Source organism: Erpetoichthys calabaricus, chromosome 8 (genome assembly GCF_900747795.2).
Source record: "Erpetoichthys calabaricus chromosome 8, fErpCal1.3, whole genome shotgun sequence".
Taxonomy (NCBI): domain Eukaryota; kingdom Metazoa; phylum Chordata; class Cladistia; order Polypteriformes; family Polypteridae; genus Erpetoichthys; species Erpetoichthys calabaricus.
The window spans coordinates 185658081-185671175 of NC_041401.2; the positions used below are offsets into that span (position 1 = coordinate 185658081).

At 41.2% G+C, this 13095-nt stretch overlaps 1 protein-coding gene across 2 annotated transcripts in view; it reads right to left on the minus strand.

The window, feature by feature from the left end:
- LOC114656373 (inactive dipeptidyl peptidase 10-like) overlaps positions 1-13095 on the minus strand; it is a 992193-nt gene that overhangs the window by 261046 nt on the left and 718052 nt on the right. For both annotated transcript variants that reach the window (XM_051930748.1, XM_051930749.1), the window contains exon 4: positions 3493-3587. In XM_051930748.1, coding sequence (XP_051786708.1) covers positions 3493-3587 — 95 coding nt within the window. The remainder of the gene's footprint in view (positions 1-3492; positions 3588-13095) is intronic.

Genomic DNA, 13095 nt, shown 5'->3' on the forward strand with positions numbered 1-13095 from the left:
TTTATGACCTGGGAATGAGAAATAAGTACAAATGCCGCAGAACTTGTTTTAATTCACTTATATCCTAGGAACGTAAGGTAGGTCATACTGTTAGACTTTACAGAATTAGCTTAAACCTTGAGAAAGGAAGGAGTGTGGAGCTACAAACACTCTGATCAGAGTCGTGCACCATCAGGACAACCAATCACACGTACATATCACATTTCCCGAAACCCATGTGGGCATTTGAACATAAATACAACTCATCCAGGGACCAAACCTAGAAGAAAGTCAACAACATAGGAAGCAACATCAGACATTAAGATACATCTGATCATTTCATCTGGACGTTGGAGATTGTAACTTATGAACAACGCTGATCGCTAAGACGCCCACGACAACATTGACATGTTCAATTTCTAGTAAGCCTAGATTGAGACTTTGCTGTACTTTCTATTATATATTTTTCTATTTGGTATTCTTATCTTGTATATAAACGTCTACGTGTGGAAGTGTGTGTGTCCATCTGTCTGGCCCAGAAGTGAGAGGTGGAGTCGGGGTGAGGGCTCCACCTCTGAGGAAACAGAAAACCCGCTTAGCCGCTAATAACACAAGCGAGGTGAGCACGTCAGCAAAACGAAACCACTGAAGAAAGACAAAGTCGCTTATCCACTAACATTGGTAAAACGGTTTCCCTCATACTTTTCCTCCTTCCGCTAACGCACAAGCCAGGCAACCATGTCGGCAAAATGAATCCTCCTAGGAGAGAAGATGCCCAGAGTAGTTCCTTTCAATTACCTGACTATCTCTACATTTCAATTTTTTTCTGATGATTTCAATAGTTTCTAGGACCCCGAGCTTTTTACACCATGGGCTTACATAGCTAGTATGTTAATAAATACCACGCTGCTTCTATATTTTCTATACTTTGTCTTTTATCTAGAGTGATTGAAATAATAAAAGAGTACCAAGTGTGAGTCTGATCGCTATCTTCCTATTCACAGGGATTATTAAGGCTACAGAGGTCACTCCTCAATAATTAGAACAACTGTGCTAAAAGTAAGACATAGTTTGGTTGGTAAGTGGCACATAATCAAAAGAGCTGTGTTCATGTGTGTCACGATGACAACTCCGTGCTAGTTAGTGCAGGTGATAGTGAAGTCATAGAATCCCTATCTAGAGAATCTTACGCAGAATATTGTGGAGTGATGGCACTTGGCACCACTCGAGACTTTATTTGGCTAGAATCTCTATATGTAGGCGTGTGTAGCTGTGAACAGTGTGTAATATTGCGGAGTGACTGGCACGTGGCACCACTTGAGATATTGTCTGGAAAGGATCGCTACGTGTATGTGTGTGTAGCTGAGTCATATGTGGAATATCACAGAGTGACTGGCACTTGGCACCACTCGAGATGTTGTCTGCCTAGGATCGCTATATGAATGCTTGTGTAGCTGTGTCCTGGATGAAATATTGCAGAGTCACTGCCATTTGGCACCACTCAAGTCTTTGTATGCCAAGGACTTCTACTTTTATATGTGTGTAGTTGTATCCTATGTGTAATATTGTGGAGTCAGTGGCACCAATCGAGACATTTTCTGGATAGAATCGCTATGTGCATGTGTGTTGCTGAGTTGTATGTGGAATATCACGGAATGACTGGCACCACTCAAGACATTGTCTGGCTTTGATCTCTATATGTATGCATGTGTAGTAGCTGTGTCCTGTGTGTAATATTGCAGAGTGACTGGCCCGTGGCACCACTTGAGATATTGTCTGGATAGGATTGCTACGTGTATGTGTGTGTAGCTGAGTCATATGTGGAATATCGCAGAGTGACTGGCACTTGGCACCACTCGAGATGTTGTCTGTCTAGGATCGCTATATGAATGCATATGTAGCTGTGTCCTGGATGAAATATTGCAGAGTCACTGGCATTTGGCACCACTCACGTCTTTGTATGCCAAGGACTTCTACTTTTATATGTGTGTAGTTGTATCCTATGTGTAATATTGTGGAGTCACTGGCACCAATCGAGACATTTTCTGGATAGGATCGTTATGTGCATGTGTGTAGCTGAGTTGTATGTGGAATATCGCGGAATGACTGGCACCACTCAAGACTTTGTCTGGCTTTGATCTCTATATGTACACGTGTGTAGCTGTGTCCTGTGTGAAATATCACGAAGTGACTGGCACATGGCACCACTTGAGATATTGTCTGGAAAGGATCGCTACATGTATGTGTGTGTAGCTGAGTCATATGTGGAATATCGCAGAGTGACTGGCACTTGGCACCACTCGAGATGTTGTCTGTCTAGGATCGCTATATGAACGCTTGTGTAGCTGTGTCCTGGATGAAATACTGCAGGGTCACTGGCACTAGGCACCACTGAAGTCTTTGTATGCCAAGGACTTCTACTTTTATATGTGTGTAGTTGTATCCTATGTGTAATATTGTGGAGTCACTGGCACTTGGCACCAATCGAGGCATTTTCTGGATAGGATCTCTATGTGCATGTGTGTAGCTGAGTTGTATGTGGAATATCACGGAATGACTGGCACCACTCAAGACTTTCTCTGGCTTTGATCTCTATATGTATGTGTCTGTAGTTGTGTCCTGTGTGAAATATCACGGAGTGACTGGCACATGGCACCACTTAAGTCTTTGTAGGGAAAAGATTTCTATATGTATGCGTGTGTAGCTGTATCTTATATGGGATATTGCAAAATCACTGGCACTTGGCACCACTTGAGACTTTGCCTGGATAGGATGTCTGTGTGTATGTGTGTCTGGTAGTCTTCAAGGACAAGAGTAGATGAGCCCAATAAGCATTCCTGGTAAGTCTCACAAATTTCACAAAAACACAATCCTGAAATGTGCTCCTACCCAAGGCCTTCGTGGTTTTTTGAGCGAGCACAGTTTTAATACCAGCTGAAAAAGATCTATGAAATCCAAAGAACTGGAAAGAATAATAATGATAAATATAATACTGGGAGTTCGACACGGTGGCACAGTGGGTAGCGCTGCTGCCTCGCAGTAAGGAGGCCTGGGATCACTTCCCGGGTCCTCCCTGCATGGAGCTTGCATGTTCTCCCCGTGTCTGTGTTGGTTTCCTCCAGGTTCTCTGGTTTCCTCCCACAGTCCAAAGACATGCAGGTTAGGTGCATTGGCGATTCTAAATTGTGCTTGGTGTGCGTGTGTGCCCTGCGGTGGGCTGGCACCCTGCCCAGGGTTTGTTTCTTGCCTTGCGCCCTGTGTTGGCTGGGATTGGCTCCAGCAGACCCCCGTGACACTGTAGTTAGGATATAGTGGGTTGGATAATGGATGGATGGATGGATAATACTGGGATAGTGTTTCAACCCCCAGCGTTGGATTAAGGGGTCTGAGAATGTAATTTTAATATTATTATTATTGTATTAATTATTATAATAGTAGTAGTAGTAGCAGTTATTATTATTACCATAATTGTAAGAAAAGCACACAGAGTTTTGTCATCAGCGCACTACTTACAAAGGTCGTGTTCTCCAGTAATATCCTAGTTTCATTTGTTTCGACATTGAACTTGAGGACATGCCCGTCTCTGTTTTTGTACACCACCTCCGTGTCTGTAATAAAACAGAACAATACAAATACGTTTACTAAGTACACCGTGTAAGGTAAAGCAATTCACATTTCTGTAATTTATGACGCACTTATACATTTTCATAACCACATACTACCTGATTAAGGACATGGTGCACCAGATGTTACTCTGGGAAATAAAAGACGGAAATCAGAACTGCATTAATCTGTCACCGAGAACATATTGGCACTTGAGTCTCTGAGATGAGCCCGAGTGACAATATCTTTGTGTTAGTTTCTTTCTACCATAGTGAAGGCCCTGCAGGAACATCGGGGTAAACTTGGAGGACTTCCCAGTGTCAGAGACCTGTAACAAATGCCACCGCATTCATTACTTGTATGAACATAATATATGATAAAAGGGGAGAAGGACACGTAAGCGTGCCACATCCACATAAGCAAATCAACCAATAAACGCAAGCATTTCAGACACAAATGGCTAGGATGTGATTTTTCATTGTTCCAAGTCATTTTGAACAAGCCACAAGGTCAGAGTGTATTTTAAAACACCTTTAAAACTGAAAATATGTTCTAGACAAAACACACAATAACCGATGCAATGTAAATTTGCAATTTGCTGCTTTATTATAAGGAAAGAAAAGCTTAAAGAATAATTGAAGTTAGAAAGGTACAACCGTGCCTTTTTAATTGTAACAGACGGTGTTGTTCAAAAGGGTACAGTACTTGTATGCATGAATAAATCATTCCTGAATCTCGCTGATAAAATTGTAAGAAAAATAAATTGAAAGTCTACAGTGACTTAACTATTGACATACAGCACAGCAACATTTATGAAAATTAAATTATTACCAATGTAGTTTTTATCATCATAACGTTAATTCTGCTCTTTCTGGTGATCGTTGTGGTGGCAGCATGCCAAGGTGGACAATCCAAGCTAACCTGTCGCCAACCACATTCTTCCAGCTCCTCCCAGGTTCTCCTATGCCAGCTGTGAGATAGAAGTAAACCCAGAGTACCCTCAAGTCTGTTTACATGTAGGAGGTCCTCATCTCAACTACCTGCCCAAATTATCTCAGCTGCAGTCCTCGCACTCCAGAGAAGCAGAGATTCTGCTTTGGGGTCTCTCCTGTACCACCCTGTCACATGGGGCTCACATTGCTCAGGAACTTTCATTGCAGTGGTTTGTTTTACACTATTAGAACAATTTTGATTAGGACAGGCCATTCAGGCCAACAAGTTGTTCAGTCCCGTTCACCTAATTTATCCAAAAATGACACCAGGATGAGTTTTGGAGGTCAGAAGGATTCGACTGTCTATCACACTACTTAATAGCTTATGCTGTGTATCTTTGGTTCTCTGCGTGAGGTCAAGCATGCGAGATTAGGAGATGTGCTTATTTCGGTGACAGCTCTATCAAATATTACGGGGAAGGATTTGAATGTGACGCTGCCACTGACCCGATTTCAATTAATCTGAAAATGGAGGGGGACTCTCCACTGATGTCACTTCCACTGGGGACGTCATTCTTACCAGCCCTTCTACTTCCGCTCTGCCATATGAAGCCGCCTGATACAGGAAGTCCTCATCATTTTCGACCTAGCCTTCAAGCAGACTGGTTCCCTGAAGATAGTTTATCCTGTTATTTCAACCATCATTTGAAGGTAGGAACAATCCCTGCCTATTGCAAATCTACGTACTAGACACCCCCCGTGGCACCGCCCACATAGTAGTGAAACAGGACAGTGAGGAGGGCCCTGCCCGGCTCCCCACTCCTGATGTCACGCTTCCCCCTTCCCTCGGCCTGTAGCCTTTGTCACGAATTAGCGTGAATATATCGCTCCTGCAAGCAAACTATGATTCTTAGCACAATGAGAGAAGTTGCAAAATCAACTGGAATGTTCAAGCAAATTCTAGAAAAAAACCTGATCTAAATTCACTAAGAAGTTCTCTCATTCGCTAGCTAATCGGAGGTAAGATACGCTCCGAGACTGGCACGTGAGTGAGGAGTGACCCGCCCCCTCGGTCCGCTATGTCTCTCTCAGATTCGCGCAAATAAATCAGTACTGCAAGCGAACTATGATACTTAGCGCAATGAGAGAAGTCGTTAAATCAACCGGAATGTTCAAGAAAATTATAGAAAAAAACCAGAGCTATATCCATTAAGCAGTTCTCTCATTCGCTAGCTAAGCGGAGGTAAGATATGCCCCGAGACTGGCATGTGAGTGAGGAGGGCACTCCCCCCTACTCGGTCCGCTATGTCTCTGTCAGATTCGCGCAAATAAATCGTTACTGCAAGCGAACTATGATACTTAGCGCAATGAAAGAAGTTGCAAAATCAACCGGAATGTTCAAGAAAATGATAGAAAAAAACCTGAGCTAAATGCGTTAAATAGTTCTCTCGTGAAAAGCTGACAGACTGACAGACGCTGGATTTTATATACAGAGAAAGAGATGAAACAACAGGAAGTGATGTAGCAAGAAAGTGGCCTTCTGGGATTGGGATCATCTGGAGGTGGGACATTGAGGGGTGAAACTGGAAGTGACATCATAAAGTGTTCTTTAGCCAGAAGTGATTATTGTTCTTCGGGTAAAAGAAGAGAAAGAGTTATGGTACTGTGCCAACCCCTGGTCTGGTGGGAACATATAATTATTTGAGCCTGTAAACTATCTCCCAGTTGCACATGTGCAACAACATTTTTTTAATCTCCGTGTTATTAATGACTGAAAGTTACTTGGGCTTGGCCATTTTTTCTATAATTTGCTTGAACATTTCGGTGGATTTTCAGACTTCTCTCATCGTGCTAAGAATCATAGTTCACTTGCGGTAACGATTTATTTGCGAGAATCTAAGACAGACGTGAAGAGGCGAAGGGAGGGGTGGCGGGGCATTCCTCACTCACTTACCAGCCTTACCTTCGCTTAGCTAACATACGAGAGAACTACTTAATGGATTTAGATCAGATTTTTTTCTAGAATTTGCTTGAACATTACGGTTGATTTTGTGACTTCTCTCATCGTGCTAAGAATCATAGTTCGATTGCAGTAATGATTTATTTGCACAAATCCGAGAGAGAGGCTGCGGGCCGAGGGGAGGGGTGGCGGGGCCCTCCTCACTCAGGCACCAGCCTTACCTTCGCTTAGCTAGCATATGAGAGAACTACTTAATGGATTTAGATCAGATTTTTTTCTAGAATTTGCTTGAACATTACGGTTGATTTTGTGACTTCTCTCATCGTGCTAAGAATCATAGTTCGCTTGCGGGAATGATTTATTTGCGCGAATCCAAGAGAGACGTACAGAGGCGAGGGAAGGGGGCGGGGCACTCTTCACTCATGCACCAGCATTACCTCCGCTTAGCTAGCGTACAAGAGAACTACTTAACGGATTTAGATCGGAATTTTTTTCTAGAATTTGCTTGAACCTTCCGATTGATTTTGCGACTTCTCTCATCGCACTAAATATCATAGTTCGATTGTGGTAACGATTTATTTGCGCGAATCCAAGAGAGACGTAAAGAGGCGAGGGAAGGGGGCGGGGCACTCCTCACTCACGCACCAGCCTTACCTCCAATTAGCTAGCATACGAGAGAACTACTTAATGGATTTAGATCAGATTTTTTTCTAGAATTTGCTTGAACATTACGGTTGATTTTGTGACTTCTCTCATCATGCTAAGTATCATAGTTCGCTTGCAGGAGTGATAAATTTGCGCTAATCCGAGAGACAGAGGCTGCGGGCTGAGGGGAGGGGGAATTGTGACGTCAGGAGTGAGTGTTCCTTACCTCCGTTTAACTAGTGATAACTTTTTGTTTATTGATTTTTATAGTTTGCCTTGTTTCACTACTACGTGGGCAGACCCGCGGGGACAGCTAGACATATATATGTCAGCCATTTTTGGATTAGTCAGTTCTATTCTGGACTCAAGTCTGTAAAGACCTTATCATTGCATCAATCCACTCCATTAAACGGGAACGGTCCCCAACCCTTTGACTTTGTTTGTGTGTGTGTATTGTTATAGTATTTAAAAACGAAACAGCAAAAACAGAGCTAAGCTGCTTTGCTAAAGGCCTTTCCCAACATTAGCTGTCTTCAGATGTTTTCAAATTACAGAAAGATGGATGGTGGTTTTGGCTATGTGACAATTCCTAGCTCTTGGGTACCACAGCTCGCAGCTACATTTAATCCTCATTATTCTTCTCTTGGTCCATCGGTGTGAGCATTGCAGAGCTCAGTCAAAGATCAGCAAGTAAACGCCCAAGCATGCATTATGCCACCTCCATCTTTCTGCCCTATAGGTCAATACTGTAAGGGTTCTTTAAGAGTTTATTCTGGATTTGAACACAGACTGACTCACTTTGTATTATTTTGTGTCTTGTATAACTTGGCAGCACAATACCAGACATCCAACAAAGAAAACAAATCATGACAGAGGAGGTTACGAGCTCATGTTTGCTCTCCTGCCAGCTGACTCAGAGACAAGCAAGTGCCGGGTGATGCAGCTTTTGGTCCCAGCTGGCAAGAATATGACAAAAGGGGAATGGGAGTGCATAGGGGTTTGAGTTTGAGTTTTTTTTATAGATCTCTCCTTAAAGTCACGCAACAATTATTCCAAAAGTGCAATCAAAAGACAAATTAAAAGTCGAAAGATACAGTATCACCTTTATGACAATGCCTTGGTAAATCACTTGAAAGTATATCTAAAGAAGCCACTTGATTCAAAAAAGGTGGGGATTTATGTCACATAATGAGTACAATGTGGGCAATTTCCCCCAAGTGTTTAATGTCACACAAAAATGGTGAAAGTACACCAAAAGTTATATAATTTTTTTATTTTGTCTCTCCCCGCCGGGAGAGAGTGGTCAGGGCATTATCTTCCCCAGGTCGCTAGGTGGCAGCCCCCCTACTACATGCATACGAATAGTCAAACACATAAGCGTGTTTTGTAGGCTCTGGTGATGGGGACCACTACAGGGGGAGTGTTACGCCCTCACTAACATAGTTTCCATTTCCATTCCTGGAGTAGAAGTGAAGTCCCTGGATAACATGATTTCGCTTCATCATCATAATTCAAGCCCTGACATTTCTAGTTCTACTCTCATTTAAGGTAACAATGAACCAGAAGCTGCTGTTCAGTCCAGAGCTCCACACCTGTATTTGGAGACATTTTTTGTATTTGCACTAAAATGACTTTTTGCAATGAGGGCATCCTCCAGGACCCCAACACTTTGTTTACAGACTGCTTGTCTTATCCTTCATACAGTATACTGTATACATATCTATTATTTTATATATATAAAAAAAATACTAATGGTCTGTGTGTCCAGTCCATTTGAGCAATCTGATGGATCAGTTCGGCTTTGGAGATGCGAAGAAAAGTAACAGTGCCAGTGTGAAACGCATGAGGAGGAGTAAAGGCCTAGTAGGCATGCCAAGAGAGTTGCCTTCAAAGACAGAAATTACAAAACCAGACAGGAGGCGAGTAAGGCTGTTCAGAAAAATCCTGCTTCTGCTTTATGGGAATGTACTCACGAACAGGAACGCCAGTGAAGAGAGGATCAGACACACGCAAATAGACAGGAAAAGCATGTAGGGTAAGAGATAGCAAATATTTTTAAATGAAATTCTATTATGTGTCTTTGATAGGTACCGTTGCAAGTACACACACATATATATGCATATTGTACATGCTCGGCTGGGACACCCCTTTGACACTGGGTCCGGGGGAGCAGCTATGGGATGCACACTACGTTCCCTGGAACAGGTGGTGGCAGCCCTCCTGGGTTACATCGGGGCCACAGGCGTAGGACTTCAGGGCTCAGACCTGTTGGGCTCCGTGGCCACCACCTGGAGGAGCTGCACGGCTTAACGAGCTCGTGTGGGCTACAACCCAGGAGGGCTATAAAAGGAGACTGCGGCCGCTACTCAGGGGCATCAGAGTCGGGAGGAGGAGTAGGACAAAACTGCCTGGGAGGAGTGGAGGAGAAAGAAGAGTGTGTTTTTGGGACTGTGTAGGGCCTGTGGGACACGGGGAAGACATTCCACATGGCTGAAGACAAAATAAAATCTTTTTGTTTATTTTTACCTGTGCCTCCATTGTCAATCTGTGTTGGGTCAACACCTATATAGCACCTTTGCCACTATATATATATATATATATATATATATATACTATACTATATATACTATATACCGTTGCTAATATAGATATTATATATATATATATATATATATATATATATATACACATAATATTTATACATACTGTACATACATATCTATCTATTATAAAAAGAAATCGTGTCCCCTGTCCTGATAGTCTACGTGATCTTCTCAGAAGATAATTTAAAGATCCGCGAGACAAAAGAGACCTGCCACGGTGCGTCTTACAGGAACATAGAACGAGAGTCTTGCAAGACACACCCTACTTATAAGCAATATTAAAAAAACAAATCAGTAGTGTAAAGGCAGTCATGCAGCACACACAGCTCCAGGGCTCTCAGTACAGATAAAGTGTATAAGGTCAATACGGTAGAAATGAATAGGGTAGAAATGATACATCGACGATTAAACGAAGAAGAAAGAAAAGCGTGGAGAAAAGAGACTCAAATGCGTTGGACAGAAAAAAGAGCAAAAAAGCATAATCGAGGTGCAAATTCAAAAAATAATGAAAGTAATTATCAGCCCGGAACAAGTGGAACTGAAAAAAAAACATGTCCAATCCGGCTCAGAATTAAATGACGGTGAGTAGATAGATAGATAGATAGATAGATAGATAGATAGATAGATAGATAGATAGATAGATAGATAGATAGATAGATAGATAGATAGATAGATAGATAGATAGATAGATAGATAGATAGATAGATAGATAGATACTTTATTAATCCCAAGGGGAAATTCAAAGACAAAAGTAAAAGACAAAGTAGAACTTCATAAAGACATTTACAAACGTTGGTGCTAAACGCATACAGAGCAGGTTAGAGATTATGAAACCAGAGAATTTAGAAAGGCTCAAAAAACAAAAAACGGCGCTATACACATGTGGAGAAAGTTAAAGGCTATGAAAGTAGGAAAATTAGAAAGTATAAAAAAGTAAAGATCGCAGTAGCGCAAACAAACAAACTGCTTCATTTAACTATGCACCAGTCTAACTTTGGTTTTGCACAATAATTACTACACTATTACACCGTAACACTTAATTCTACTTTATTCACATAATTGTACTTATTTATTATGTTCTACTATACTGTTATCTTTCAATCTTTTTGTTAATCTAACTGATATTCTTCTAACTTTGCACAGTTTTTGATAAGCAGATCAGGATGCATCTCACTGCGTGTTGTCCTGTATAATTATGCATGTGACAAATAAAGAATCTTGAGAATTTTAAAAATGGAGTTTACCGCACATGCATTTATTGGTTACTTTGTTCATGTATATATATTTATCTGTCTGCTTATTTAAAAAACTACATTTACCCCAGGAGTCAAAAATGTTCTGTCTGGCCCTTGTACAAAAACCTAGAGAAAAGCTGGGGTATCACCTTGCTAACCCCATGTACTTTTGGAACTGTGAGAGGAAAATAGCAGGACTTTACAGACAGGAGTCCAATGCAGAACTCTACTTACTTTTTTACCTTGTAAAAAAAAATTATTACCTGCTGATGATGTCGATCGTTTTGTCTGTGCTGAAATTCCAAACAGAGAAACCTATCCTGACCTCATTAAAAAGATTCAGCATATTGGGACTCGCAGGATTACAAATATTGTTTTTACAGAAGTTCTGAAATAAAAGTGAAACTAATGAAATAGCAACAATTCAAAGCAAAAAAAATCTTAAAAGTGTGTATCCAGAAAACCAAATACAAGAAAAAAGTCAGTTCTTCATTAGACCCTGAAGTGCTAGCCAGTCACGTGATCTGAAGGTCAGAAGCACTTCCGGGTCAAGGACTATTTAAAGGATTGCTGTAAACCCAGCAACACCCGGAAGTGCTGCCAGAAGAGGAGCTGAACTCATGTTGTACATTTAATTTTAAATGGATACATTTGCTATTTTTGCTCATTAATCTACACTTATTATCCCATAATGACAAAGTGAAAAAAATTTTAAGAAAGTTGCAAATATATTAAAAATCAAAACTGAAATCTTTTATTTATAGAAGTATTTAGCCCCTTAATGCAGTACTTTGTAGAAACCTCTTTGACAGCAATTACAGCTTTGAGTCTTCTTCAGTAAGTATCTGCAAGCTTTGCACACCTGGGGCCTCATGTATAAACGGTGCGTACGCACAGAATGTTGCGTACGAACATTTCCACGCTCAAATCGCGATGTATAAAACCTAAACTTGGCGTAAAGCCACGCACATTTCCACGGTAACTCATACCCTGGCGTACACAATTTCTCCACTCGGTTTTGCAGACTGGCGGCACCCAGCGTCAAAGCAGTGCTACTGTTCCTGTGTGGTTACCCTTTCTTAGATCCACATCCACGGCGGCGGCTTTATCAAATACACTGAAATTAAACGCATATCGTTCATAAATTTAATGCATCTGATTGTAATTAACCTGTAACAATATAATGGTCCACAGAATGGTCAAACTACTGTTCCTGTGTGCTCATCCTTTCTTTCTTAGCTCCACATTCCTGACGCGGCTTTATAAATACACTGAAATTAACTGCATATTGTTTATTAGTGTAATGCATCTGATTGTAATTAACCTGTAGCAATATAATGGTCCAGGGAATAGCCATAGTACTCCAAATACCAGAACTGCTTTAGCGTTGTTACGCTCACTGCATCTTGTTCTTCTTTTTGCTGCTCCCATTAAGGGTTGCCACAGCGGATCATCTTTTTCCATATTACTCTCACTGCACCACTCGGAGTATTTATATCACTGTATCTGAGTGTGAATCACAGCAGCAGCTGATCGGAAAGAGAATTATCGGTATACAGTTTCAAGTACACACTACCTCAACCACAGCAAAAAGCGTCAAAGCCTTTCCTGTACGGACCTCGCGTTCAGAAACAGTTTCATCCCAAGAACTATAAACGCATTCAATCAGTCCATCAAGTGCTCCTTGTAGAACTGTTTGTACTTATTAGTACAATCACCTTACTGTAAACTTACACTACAGTTATAATATTGCACAACCTGCGCTACTTTATAAAGCGTGTATGATGACAATATCATTTTTAAGATGAAATGCAGCAAAATATGTTGCTTATAGTATACAGATAAAACTTTAACTTCATTTAAATAATCTGTATTGTTAATAATTAAACATGTGAGGACACGGTGCCGCAGCGTATAGCTAGTTCAAGGATAGCTCCTGCCTTGCGTTGTATTCTTGCTGGTGCTGACGAGACACTGGAAAGATAGACGGATAGAATAATTAAACATGTACTACGAAGATATTTCAATGTTCCTTAAAAGTTTTGAAGAATCGGCGTTCTAAGCTTACAGATGGCTTAATGTCTATTACAGAGCTGATTGTGTGGTGATTGGGGAAAAGTAAGGACAGGAATTGGAGG